Source organism: Mixophyes fleayi, chromosome 2 (genome assembly GCF_038048845.1).
Source record: "Mixophyes fleayi isolate aMixFle1 chromosome 2, aMixFle1.hap1, whole genome shotgun sequence".
Lineage (NCBI taxonomy): Eukaryota > Metazoa > Chordata > Amphibia > Anura > Limnodynastidae > Mixophyes > Mixophyes fleayi.
The window spans coordinates 123248409-123261458 of NC_134403.1; the positions used below are offsets into that span (position 1 = coordinate 123248409).

The 13050-nt window shown below is 38.2% G+C and overlaps 1 protein-coding gene across 1 annotated transcript in view; it reads right to left on the reverse strand.

The window, feature by feature from the left end:
- The window catches only part of UGGT2 (UDP-glucose glycoprotein glucosyltransferase 2), a 244100-nt gene that overhangs the window by 30686 nt on the left and 200364 nt on the right, over positions 1-13050 (reverse strand). Inside the window, exon 32 of the mRNA XM_075199909.1 lies at positions 11090-11188. Coding sequence (XP_075056010.1) covers positions 11090-11188 — 99 coding nt within the window. The remainder of the gene's footprint in view (positions 1-11089; positions 11189-13050) is intronic.

Sequence of the window (13050 nt, forward strand, 5' to 3'; positions counted from 1 at the left end):
CTGTAAACAAACAAATCTGTAGTTGCAGACTGTTCCTGAAGTTGGTATTTGAACTATTAGCAATTAAAGGGAAGAGACTTAGAAAGCATTGTAAGAATTTTATATTAAAGAAGAATTCCAGGCAAATAAAACAATTCGTTCAAATCCCCACCACAGATAACAAAAATAAGAGAGTGTCCGGACACCGCTTTGGTTTGCACCTACTCATCATGAAGATGCTGGTAGCTATTGGTTCAGCAGGTATATTTTAGATGTAGCTCAACTGATTGGACGGATGCTGCTCAAAATTATTTTGTCTATTATCGCTCTGCCCTGTCTCTAAACATATTTCCCCTCTACAAAACATTTGTAACTGCCGTTGTGGGTGGCGGTGAATAACAGCACAATGCAATTCACAACCCATACCTAAATCTGGTCTTTTCTCATCTTCTGATCGTACATGCCATAACCCAAAACCAGGATCATAGCACTGGTTATCACACACAGCGATGTTACACAAAAAAGAGGTATAAAGAAATGTTACACTAACCTCCCTGAAAGACATTTCTTTTAATCAAAATCCCCTAATAAAAATTGATTATTAAAAAGGTATCCTGTTTCTTGCCTAGACACAACTTGAAGTATTGTGAAATAAGAACACTGAGGGCTGCTGGGATATGGTTCTGAATCAGACTTTTGCTTCCCAATGATTGAAATTCAATCACTGTAAATCTGTCTGCCCGGGGCACCAAACAATGGCTCTTATGCATGATTAGACAGGAACTAATCATGCATTAGAAAAATCCTGCTTGTGGTTCTGTGAAAACATTGGATTGCTACATAGCTGTGACAATAATACTTTTACTTACAATTTACAGAAAGTGACGTACAATGTAAATAATTGTGGGCGTCCTAGCTCCATGAGAATGGGTTCCACCCGCTGCACATCCTTCCTCTTCAGTTCAGAGTTAGCCCGTACTTTGTTAATGTTTAAATTCTACTACCCTATTGGTGGGTGCCCAAAGAGAATATGAGGAGTGTAGTATCTCCACCACCAGCTAACACAAGGATAGCCACATCCTTGACTGCTGTGCTTGAAAAATGAGGGGACATGACTTGGCCTCCTGTTAACATGAAAGACAGGCTAGGCCTTTCCAGTTGTGCTGGAGAATGATGAAATAGTATCTGTGCCTCCTGACAATGAGAGCAATTCCTAAAACGTTGCTCTACTAGGGCTGTAAATTCGGGAAACTGAACGGAGTCCAAGACCGACTCTAAAGTCTACCTATTACAACTGATCAAAAAAATGAAAGGGGAAAAGGAGGGGCTGCACAATGACTATAAAGGACATAGGAAAGGGTTTATAAGTTGGACATTCTCTCCTTATGCATGATTATACATAGTGTGTATCATGGAATATAGTGGCTCCACAGTATGAAACATTGGTGTCCAAAGCCAGATCAAAGAGACAACATTTTTATATAGCTTTCAATCTGAATGAATTATTCCATTATTTTTATTAATCATCTTTCAATCATCTGATTATTTTTTTTACTTGAAATTTGCCCATAGAAAGAAAAAAAATCAGATGCCAAAGATCAGGAAATAGATGCATGGCAATGAAAATTAGTGTGAATCTTTTATTATGCATGTAGTTTTCAGTGCATGGAGCTGTACTGTAAAGTAGAACTGTATAAACTTCAATTTCAAAAACAAACTTATATGTAGAAGTCATTTTTCCCACTATTTTAAAGGTTTTAAATGCTTACAACTGAGCTTTCCAGCAATATAAAAACAAACCATAAATTGTGCCTAAATATGAGAGAGTTACTATACTGGTAACATTCAACAATGATTCAGAAGCCTGTCAGAACTGTTCTGTGAGAGAATTGACTTTTATGTGCACACCACTAAAAAGAAAAGTATTCATCCCCTTTGGCATTTTTTTAGATTTTACTTTGTTACGTAATGTTATAAAGAAGATTTATTATGGAATCCTTAACACAAAATATTCTGTGATGTTAAATAAAAATACATATGTATATTAACTTTTATTTTAATTGTGCATTAAAACCATGTAGGAATATACATTTTTAAATTTGTACCCAATAAATGTTTTGTTCCATTCATTCCACTTAGAGATGCACTGAAACATGAAATTTAACCAGGGATGCCCATACTTTTGTATACAACTGCACATCTAAATAAACCTTGTTGTAATGAGTTGACGTTAGAGGTCACATACTTGACGTCCACAGGTGTACAACTAAGATTATTTAAATTAATTTAAAAATATTTACACCTGTCTCAATGGTTCTTTTGATTTACATGATGCAATACTTACACTATAAAAGGACTTAAATATGATCTGCATATATTGTTATTTACTGCCTGGAAGTGATATCTTTGCCTGTTCTATACCATTTGCTACAGTTGTGATGTTGTTAATGATCTACTGTAAAGAACAGTACAGAACACCATTTGGTGCTTTTTGAAAACAGAATAATGGTCATTAAAAGAAAACAAAATCTTACGAGATAAGAATTTGATTATGCCCAAAATAGAATGAGAATCACTATTTAGTTAGAATACATAAAAGTGATAGCTTTTCAGGTGAAAAAAAAAAGAAAAGATTTTTCTGATGATCAACAGAGAATTAGGAATGTAAGGAACCAATATTCCAGTTCAAAATTCCAAAATAGACAACAATAAAAGGAAAAACAAGACTAACTTAGACTTGCAACCTTTTTACAGATAGTTGTTGCTAATCTAGATGGGAATCAAAAATTCCCTCTAAATCCGCCTTTAATGCCATTAAAACACAAAATATATCGGCCATCTGGTGGGTGCATCAGGTGCTCTACCCTTTGCTAAATTGCAGTCCAAATGGGACTTACCCAATACAGATATATGGAGACACTTACAGCTAAGGCACTTCATAGGTTCCCCGGGGATCCTTGAGATGGCAGGGCGGACAATCATCCCATTTGAGTCCATGTGCACAACTCCTCAGCATCCAAAACATACCTTGTTCGACATATATAGTATACTGATAGAATATTCTATCAAATATTGCCGAAGTTTGCCAGTGATTGGGAACAGGAGCTGGGAACGGTTACACCTGTACCAGACTGAAGTGACATAATCCAACGCACCCAAGCCAGCTCAATATCTGTGCGAGTGGTTGAAACACAATATAAAGTATTGGCTCGGTGGTACTAGTGTCCCAGCATCCTAGCTAAAATGCACCCCGGAATTCCAGATCTTTATTGGAGGTGCCAATTGGCGCCAAGCACCCCGTTACATATCTGGTGGGAATGCCCATCTCTCAGGCCCTTCTGGGACACAGTTATGCTCCTCTCCAACGCAATAGTGGGAACAACTTTAGCAAATTGTCCTTCCTATTGGATTCTTAACGATAGCAAATTGTCCATTTCCCAATATAAAAAAATCTACGGTGAAATACCTCAGCATCGCAGCAAAGGCTGTGATACCGGTCCATTGGAGATCCCCAGCAGCCCCCTCTATCAAAGAATGGTTTGACTGTTTAGAGTTTTACAGGTCTATGGACGATCTGATATACTCCTCCGGTGATAACTATAGGATATACTACCTACTATGGTTTGAGTGGATGGCATTTAAGGAAACCACATTATGAACCCAATGGAATAAATAACGTCCGAGGCCTCCCCCCTGATTTCCCTCCTCTCCCCCCCCCTTCTTCTGTTGTAGGCCACTACACATTTTTTGACATGTTTATTTGTAATGACTACAGCTCTGTTTGTGAATTCTGATGTTCAATGTCTCAATGCAACCTAACGAATCACCTTACAGATGCTGTTCTATACATATATGTTGTTAATTAGCAGACAGCTAACAATAATACGCTATGGTTTTAATACTGATGTACACCTGTGTTAATGCTTCACCATTTTCAATAAAAAAAAGCACAAAATATATTTCAGCCATTAAGCAGAAATGATCAAAGCATAATCAATTATCTTCTTTTCCCTAAAAATAATGAGAAATTTAAGGTTAAAGTGAGATTATGTAGGGGAGTGGCCTGTGAAAGTATGGAGTAGCATGGATTGCTGCTAACTCTTCTGCCTCAACATCCTTATTTCTCTCCTGCTGCAATATGTGTTCTGCTTCGGACCCACTGCGGTGTTGGCTGGCATCCCTACCTGCGAGTGTTTGCGGTGGTGTGCTCTGAATAACCATGTGGTGTCCTCCTCGTGATGATTTATGCCTGCTTCCAGGTACGTGGCCCATCATCCTGTTGAAGTGCCTGTACTTGTCTCCGACTCTTCCTATAACAGCATCAATGACAGGCAGAACCTAGATGTGCTGGGTGACCACTGTTGTATATTGGTCTTGGAGGAGGTTTCCACTTCTCTTTTAGATGCTTCATTTTACTGCCATGGATCTGCACGCTTTCCTCCCACCATCACTTTTCCCAATCGCCATCTTGGATTGGACTCCACCGTGACACCCCGCTGCTATCTGCTGGCCGCTTGTCCTTGGGGAGGGTGGCCTCCACTTGTACCGTCCCATGTTTGGGACTTGTTTCTGCTATTGGAGGTGAATGCACCCTGCATGCACAAAACTAAACGATTCTGCAGCACTACCTAGGTTTGGATATCATTGCAGTTCCTTTCATTCTCCACATCTATCCAAGTGAGTCCATCTGATCAATAAGTCTGACAAACTATTTACAGCTAATTGCATATCTCTGAGATGCTTCTTTATCATCTTTTATAGTGTACAATTCACCACCCTTAAATTATTCTAACGAGCTGTGCTTGTGCACCTCAGTTGGCTCCTGGTACTTGTCCTAAAATATGTTGCTGCCACATTTATTGTAATCTGGATCTATCTTCATGCCTGTATTCACCCCTATTTCTATATCCTCCCACTGTTACATTTAATTACCAGAGGGGCTGATTGATACTCGTTGAGGGCAATCTTTATTAAATGTTTGCCATACTTTACTCCTGATTACACGGAACTCTCCAGGAAAAAAAACAATTAAATTCCTATATCAAAAATGTGCATGAACTCAAATGCCATTGCTTCTGGCAGACTTGATCGGTTTGGCCGGTCAAGTTCATTATTCACTGCTGGAGAGTTGCAAAAGCCTGCTTCTCAGATCGCCCAGTCTGTGTGTGAACCACCATCTTCTAGTGCAATGACAATCACCTTGCAGAAATTATTACATCCGATTATTGCCTGTGAAAAAACGGGTAACTGAGAAGATTGAGGAGGTGTAGGTGGATTTATCCCTGCCACGCCAAGATACGTGGAAAATTAGGGATAGAGACGCTGAGGCAGAGAACCGCATCTCCACTCTTGAGGACAATACTGCACCTATGAAACATCAGATCACAAACTTGCAAATGGTTTCCTGCAAACAAAAAAGTTATCGGACACTCAAGGACGATTATAGCGCAATAAAATCAGATTTCAAGAACTTCCTGAAATGGCAGAGGGTGATAAGCCGGAAACCTTACTGAGAATTGCCTGATACAACTGTATGGTAGAGATGAATTCATTGACCAAATAGCAACTGAAGGAGCACATTGAATTCCTACTTTCAGACCGCCACCGGGTGCATCTTTATTGCAAAAGAAGGACACTAGAAGGACAGAGATGCTGTTCTATATCTAGCTGGGACAAAGGATGATGAACTAGAATAGACGGATGGCAGTTACTGTAAGTTAAACTGCTTTAACGTGGAGCAATCTAATCATTTTGACGGTTTTCAAATGTGGCTGGAGAAACTGTGACGTTAGGGCCTATTACAACTCCTTCCTCCCCTCTTTAGTTCTACGTTTCTTATTTGTATTTTGTTTTTTCATAACTCTTTTAAAGGAAAGGTTATAGACCTACTGAATCGCCCCCACACCGCGCTGTTCCTTCCCCCCCCACACACACACACACTACAGGTTTTCCACCACCTATTGACTATGGGCAACAGGACCCCAATATACTGTCCCACACTGGCACACAAGGCTTCTGGCTACCCACAGGCTAGTAAGGCCCACATCAGCAAACAAAGGGTTAACTCTTCACACCTCCAGACTGTTACACAAATGTAAATGCAAGCACACACTAGGCTTGTTAGTCAAATGTATTAACAAATCACACATCGGCGTTCAAAGGGTTAACTTGATCGAGCTATATTCTTCTTAACAGGCTAATGGATTCGTTAGAGTATCAAGGACGCCACTTATTAATTTTATAGGTTTAATATACAAAAAGGTACAAGGCATTCATATCTAAAAAAGAATTAATAAACAATTGACATAACATACACAAGCAAAGCAGTTTAAAATAAAATGAGTTACATTCAAAGTATAACTTACGTGAGTTGTATAATCTGTGCCATGGGAAATTGGCTAGGAAGATGAACATCTTAACAATGTGGATTGAATTTCCCAAAAGACTGACAATTTGCCCCTTCCCAACACAGGGTTTTCAAGCATACTCAAATGGGACAGCATTCACAGGGGCAGTGTGGATGCTAATGTGAGGGCGGAAATGTTCCTTCTATGTCACCTAAGGCTTGTTCAAAACTATTCCTAAGTTTTAACCTGTCTTAGCTTTTCTCAAATATATCCCAGAAACATAACTCTCCGTCAATACACTGGTCATAATCTTCCGCACATTTAAATACCAATCATGGTAGAATCATAGTAATATGAAATACCATTCCCAAAGACATGTGGTTATAGCTGTTCCAGGGTAAAGCTAGTAAGTATAATTCACAACCCGGGTGTGGTTTTTGCCCCTCAGTATGGAGTGGCACCCAGATTTCCCAAAATATGAAATATGAAGACATTTTCCTTTGAAGTTCATATGTCTATATACCTGTATAGGGCTTGAAATACAGCCTTTGGTTGCAAGGATGTCAAGCTGTGACCGGCCCCACAAAGTCTATTCAGGTGTCCAAAAAACTAATTTGTGTCAGGATATAGCTCACAACAAGGGCCCTTTGGAGTTGCTACAGGTGACACTGCTATCTTCTAACACTGTAATGTGCAGTCACCGAATACACGTACAGCAGACTTTCTAACCTCACTTTTTACACTTTAGTAGCTCAATTTATCAATGTATTCATCGGATATACCATATTTACACTGCAGTTATGATTTATTCCAAGCAATTATATGATGGGATAAACCTTATAAATAAGTGTAAGTTCTTTATCTTCACGACATTCCCCGACAATAATTTTAACTGTATACATACCTCTCCCATACATTAGCGATGTCGTGAAACGATGCAGCAAATTTATTGCACTTTTCCTGACTCACCTATTATCTGCATTGGAGACTTCAACACTGTTATGGACAAAAACACTGATAGGTGGAGGGAATGCCAAACTTAAGACATTACTAGTAATATGGTTTTTACAAAGCTAGTCATTGTATGGGTACTCACTTCTCGTCCTGTCACAATTCACTTTCCAGAATAGATCTAGCATTTATATCTAGCTTGTTGCTACCTGCTGTGCATGAGGTAGAGTATAAACCATGGGGGATTTCTGACCACTCCCCCCTCCTGTTACATATGGACTATAACCAGGGGACAAACACTCTGAAAATTCAACCAATTTTTTTGTCCTCTCTACTGGGGGGCAGAGTCTGAGAAATCTGCTCAATGGGAAATGATCTTTGCCACGAACAGTCACAGTCCGAGACTCTTTCAAGGCCTACCACAAGGATTCCTCAATTAATAGGATGGCAGTGGTCTACAAAAAACAAACAAGAGGTAGAGCAAAATTGCAGGGCCAAAGAATCTGTTTATATTATGACCTGTTCCACTATTTCAAGACTCAGTTGGTTTGTTGCCCAAAATGAGATGGCTGATTAGTTTATTCTTAAATTTGTCTAGCAGGTGCTCTTTAGTAAGCATGTCAACTATGCAGAGGCAGACAGGAATGGTAGCTTTCTGGCATACATGGGACGTATGGAGTGTGCCAGTACTGCTGTCCCTCTGATCAGCTGACAGACTCACTGTTTACACTGGACGAGGTAGATGATGTAATAATGTCCTTCCAAAATAGCAAGGCTCCAGTGGTAGACAGCCTCCCAAATGAATTATACAAACAACATTGTGCATTTTATGTTCCTAAGTTTTAGTTTTAACAATCAAGTTTTAATAATCAATTTGAGTCTGGTGCTTTATTCTATTCTTTGGCTGAAGCACTATTAGTGTTACTGCCGAAACCGACAAGGATCCCCTGTATCCTGATTCATATAGACCTATATCTCTCTCCTGTCAACAGATGTGAACGTCTAGCTAAAATATTGGCCCTTAGACTCAACGAGGTGATTACGGAATTGATCCATGCAGATCAAAAAGGATTTATGGCGGGAAAATCCACCTGTTTTAATCTGAGGTGTATAATAACTCATGCAGATGAGGAGTCCAAGTGCCAAGGAAGCGTTGATATAGTTTCCCTTGATGCTGCTAAGGCATTCGATTCAGTTGAGTGGTCCTACTTATGGGAGGTAATGAAAAGATTTGTGATAGGACCTGTGTACATAAATTGGGCTAGGCTCATATATCCTAACTCTGTGGCAAGGGTGAGTGTCAATGGGTATGTGTTCCTTACTTTTCAACTAGGTAGGGCAATAGGCAGGGGTGCCTACTCTCCCCCACTTTATTGGCTATAAACATTGAACCCCTTGCCTGTGGAATATGCAATAATCCAAATATAAAAGAGGACTCATGAGTGCACAGAGAGAGGACAGCCCTCTATGCAGACGAAATGTTGTTTTATTCTGTCAGATGCAAGATGCTTCATGGATAACCTTCTCCTTGAAGCGTATGAATTTGGTTCCAATTCGGGCATAAAAGCATGGGATATCTGCTATGGGACAATTGTACACCATTGGTGTCCTCAAATCATTTGAGCAACTTAAAGTATTTGCGGTCCCCAACTCATTGTGCTATTGTTAACTTCAAATTTGTCCCGTCTTGATGGCCCAAAATGAGCAGTGAATCCCATCCCTTAGGGAGGCCCCCATGAAAACACTACTTCAGCCTTCAGGTTACAGAAAGCTCACTTCATTCACCTATTCATATTTACTGAGTGAATTTTAAACAAATAACCTACTACAATTGTTACGAGCCGCGGCGGTACTCACTGCTGCCGCGACTCGCTTCCTCTGCTCCCCTGCGTCCCGGCCGTCACCTTGACAACCGGGACGTCACTTCCAGGCATGACCCGACCGTTGCCTTGGCAATGGAAGGAAGCCTGGCGCGTGCGCAAGCTTCCACACCAGCCTGCGGGCTAAATAAGTTAATTAATTGTTATGCTGTGCTGTGGATCCTTGCAGAACTAACTCTGATTGGCTGCCATTAGTATTTAAGCCAGGGAGGGCTTAGCCTGGGGGCATCCGAGTACCTGTGAGCGCGTCTAGCTCTATGGGAAAGGCGGCTGCTAAAGGTGAAAACCTCCGCCAGTCTGTTCTGCAGGTTCGTTATCTGACCACCAGCAGCCTAACAACAATCAAGAGGGAAGTGGGAGGTGGCTCCGCTCCCCCCCAGCCCCAGTAGATTAGAAAATTTAGAAGTGAGCAAAATATATATATATATATATATATATATATATATATATATATATATATATATATATATATATATATATTTATCTAGTCCAAAGTGTGGTGACCTGCCTGTGTGGAAACTTTTGGCATCTCCTTGACAATGCTCTAAAATGTAACATTTCTGTGCTAGACTCTAAGTGCATTAACAAAACAGAAGTGAGAATACCTCTATATTCATCAGGAATGTGCCTTTTTCATTAGCAAAGGTTTATATAGCCAGGTTGTGGAACATTGATGGCGAGACCCAATCTACTGTATTAGACCTACGTACCCTTGTTCTCCTTTTTTGTTTTGCGCATTTGTGAATGCTGCATATTGTTTAATAATCCTAGACGGTTCTCAAGAGAATAGTTTAATATATATCACAACTTTAATTTGCATTATGTTATGTGATTTTTATTATGCTTGTTTGTTGGCAGTCATTGTTTTGACTACTTGTTTGTTTTGTTACTGTGTGATAAAAAAACACTTGATTTAAAACACATGTACTATAAACCTGTACTAAGAATTAGAAACAAACTCCAAAGGAGTAAAAAAAGAAAAAGAGGAAGAAAAGGTGAGGAGTGGCAATACAGGACAGGGAAACATGTCGTCAGGAAGCGCATTGTGTTTTTGCTGATGATACATTTTATAAAGTAATAGACAAAAATCCAAATGATTGCACTAGTTTTGTTTGAAGCCATATTCACATTATATATATTTTTTTTACAGTCACGTATCACAATTAGCCTCATGTCATAGAGATATGCCATCTGTTTTAACAGTACTTTATCTCTTGGCCTCCCCATTATTTTTTTTTCTGAACTATTAATCAACCATTTTTTTTACGAATCAATCACTTTTAATTTCATGCATATTTCTAATGTTGTTATTGTGTTGATACAATTCAATCAATTTAATTCTGCGTTTACCAGCCAATAAAAACCTTGTATCAAAGTATTTAAAGAATTGTAAATAGATTATCGTTATTGGGAACATTATCTAATTGGGAATGTCACTGGAAAGCATGGTTAACCAAAAATGTCCCTTCTAGTTTCCAAATGTTGACTTCCAGTTTTGCATATTGGCAGCTTTATCAATGACTACATCGAATGTTTATATTAATACTGCAATTATCTTGATACTATCTTTGATGTAAGCTAGATATTTTGTCCATAAATTCTTTAACATGAGCTTTTTCTCCTTGTTATGCTGGGAGTGACCCGTGTCCATATCACCCACATCTGTTTACAAATTGTACATTCTATCTTTGGGGTTCTGCCCAAAAGAAATTTTTAAGACTTCACACATAAATGGTACTCATATGCATAATACATAGATTACACAGTGAAAAACTACTTTTTTTTTCCTGCTTCAAATTAGCGTTTTGTTTATTCCAATTAAAAAGCACACAAAACAAAATAAGAGTTCATAAAAGATTATTGTGCTGTTGAAAGTAATTAAATATATGTTTTAGATGAATTATTGATGTTCTTACTATAGTCTATGCTTACCTAAGAAACCGCTCATACAGATGCCCTGATGCAACAGTGAAGATATTTAGCACGTCAGATTTCTTTGCTTGTGATTCTTTATTCATTGCTCCTGTAAAGCTTTACAAGAAACAAATATGTTATTTTTCTGTGCAAGGAAGCTCCAAGTAAAAAAAGAGGTTAATGTGCTTGAAAATGAACAGGGATTGGGACTACCAATGACTTGCATGTGAGATATTTCATAAGATAAACGTAGATGCTGGGAATTTTCACTTATCAAGTCCGTTTTAACACAAAGGAAATCACTGGACAGAAAACCGCATACTGTCTCTGATCATTTAGTGTATACAATTATTAACAGTAAACCCCTTAATTCTCAGTGCAAAGATGATTAAACATGCATATACATATTCAAAATAAGATAATATACAAAATAATGGTTATGTGCAGGATGAGAGAATCACTGCATTGAACTGGGTTTTCCCAAACCTATAGATAGGATAGGTTTATGTATGACAAGCTGCAACAAGCCGACCACATTCCCATAAACACTAGTGACCAGTGCATTTTCTACATCCCAACATGTGCCACGATGCGCAGTTTGTCACAAATAAACATACTCTATCTGTACATTGCAGCAAAGTTGTCTCTGTCATTTTTTAAGCCACATTGGCATTTCAGTTTTTAGAGATCAGATCTACTTGCATAAAAAGGGAAGACTTCTATATTCTTAATAAGTCCTGGCCACATTTCTAGACGCATTAACGTCTAGATAACGTATTATTAATATGTAATTTACTAAACAATGTAAAAACCCCACAACAAATATGAATAAACTCCCCACTGTAACCGCTAAGTGTACATATATTGTTTTTTTTTTGTTTTGTTTTTTTACACCCAACATGATTTTGGTGGGGCTATTGTGTCATTATTACCAGGATTTGTTGTTTATATGACTGTCTTATTATGTTTTTGGTACACTGACCGATTACAAATAGGCCATATGTAGCATGAATGCCAACTGTCCCTAACCTGGCATTCCCAGATTTAAAGAAACATTGTCTATGAAATGAGAATTATAATGATTGGGGTTCTAGAATGCCAGCCTAAAAGTAGAAAAATATATACACTTGTGTGGCCAAATTTAACTGATCCTGCAATCAGACCAAATGAAGACATTCAGAGGTAGTTGGCTAAAGGAGCTATTTGCCAAATGAATGGACACACACAAAAATGATCCTATCGATTTTAATTTGATTATTCATGCCAGACACAGTGCATAGGTGTCTATGCACAAAAAAAACTGCATTAAAACACAAGGTTTATTAACAGGACCGATTTTGTGAAAGTTTATGTGGCATATAAAGTAACAGCTCAAGCGGTTCTGTAGCTATGGCTTTCTAAAGGCATTACAAGAAATCATATTTGACAATTTGCACATATGTTCAAAATTAGTGATATTCTATATTTTTCAGCAAATAAGTCTCTTAATACAATTAATAGCAGTGCATGCAATCTAATCAGGCAATCTTGACAGTTAACTCACATACACTTGAACAGTACACTTATAAATTAAGTAAAATAATTTTGATAATTGTTATCTTTTACAATACATAATAAATAATATATTACGGTTTTCAAATTTGTTTCCTCCTGTAAGTCCTACAGCAAAATGTAGTAGTATTGTAAAAGCAATCAATGTATGTTAATGGGTTTGTCCTTTTCCTGTGCCTGCCTACAAACGGAACTTATTGCAAAAAGCTGTTTTCAGATTCAAACAAGGAAAACAAAAAAGTTTCGTTAGACTTAATTAGATTATATATTTTCATTTAAATAACTTCACCAATATTAAAGTCTAACCTAGTAAATTTACTGTTTGGAAACACTGCTTCTGCCTGCAGAATAAAAGGATGGATGGTTTCCATATACTTTCAGCATTTTATCCATAATGCATCGTAATCATTATTTTGGGGCCAAATAAC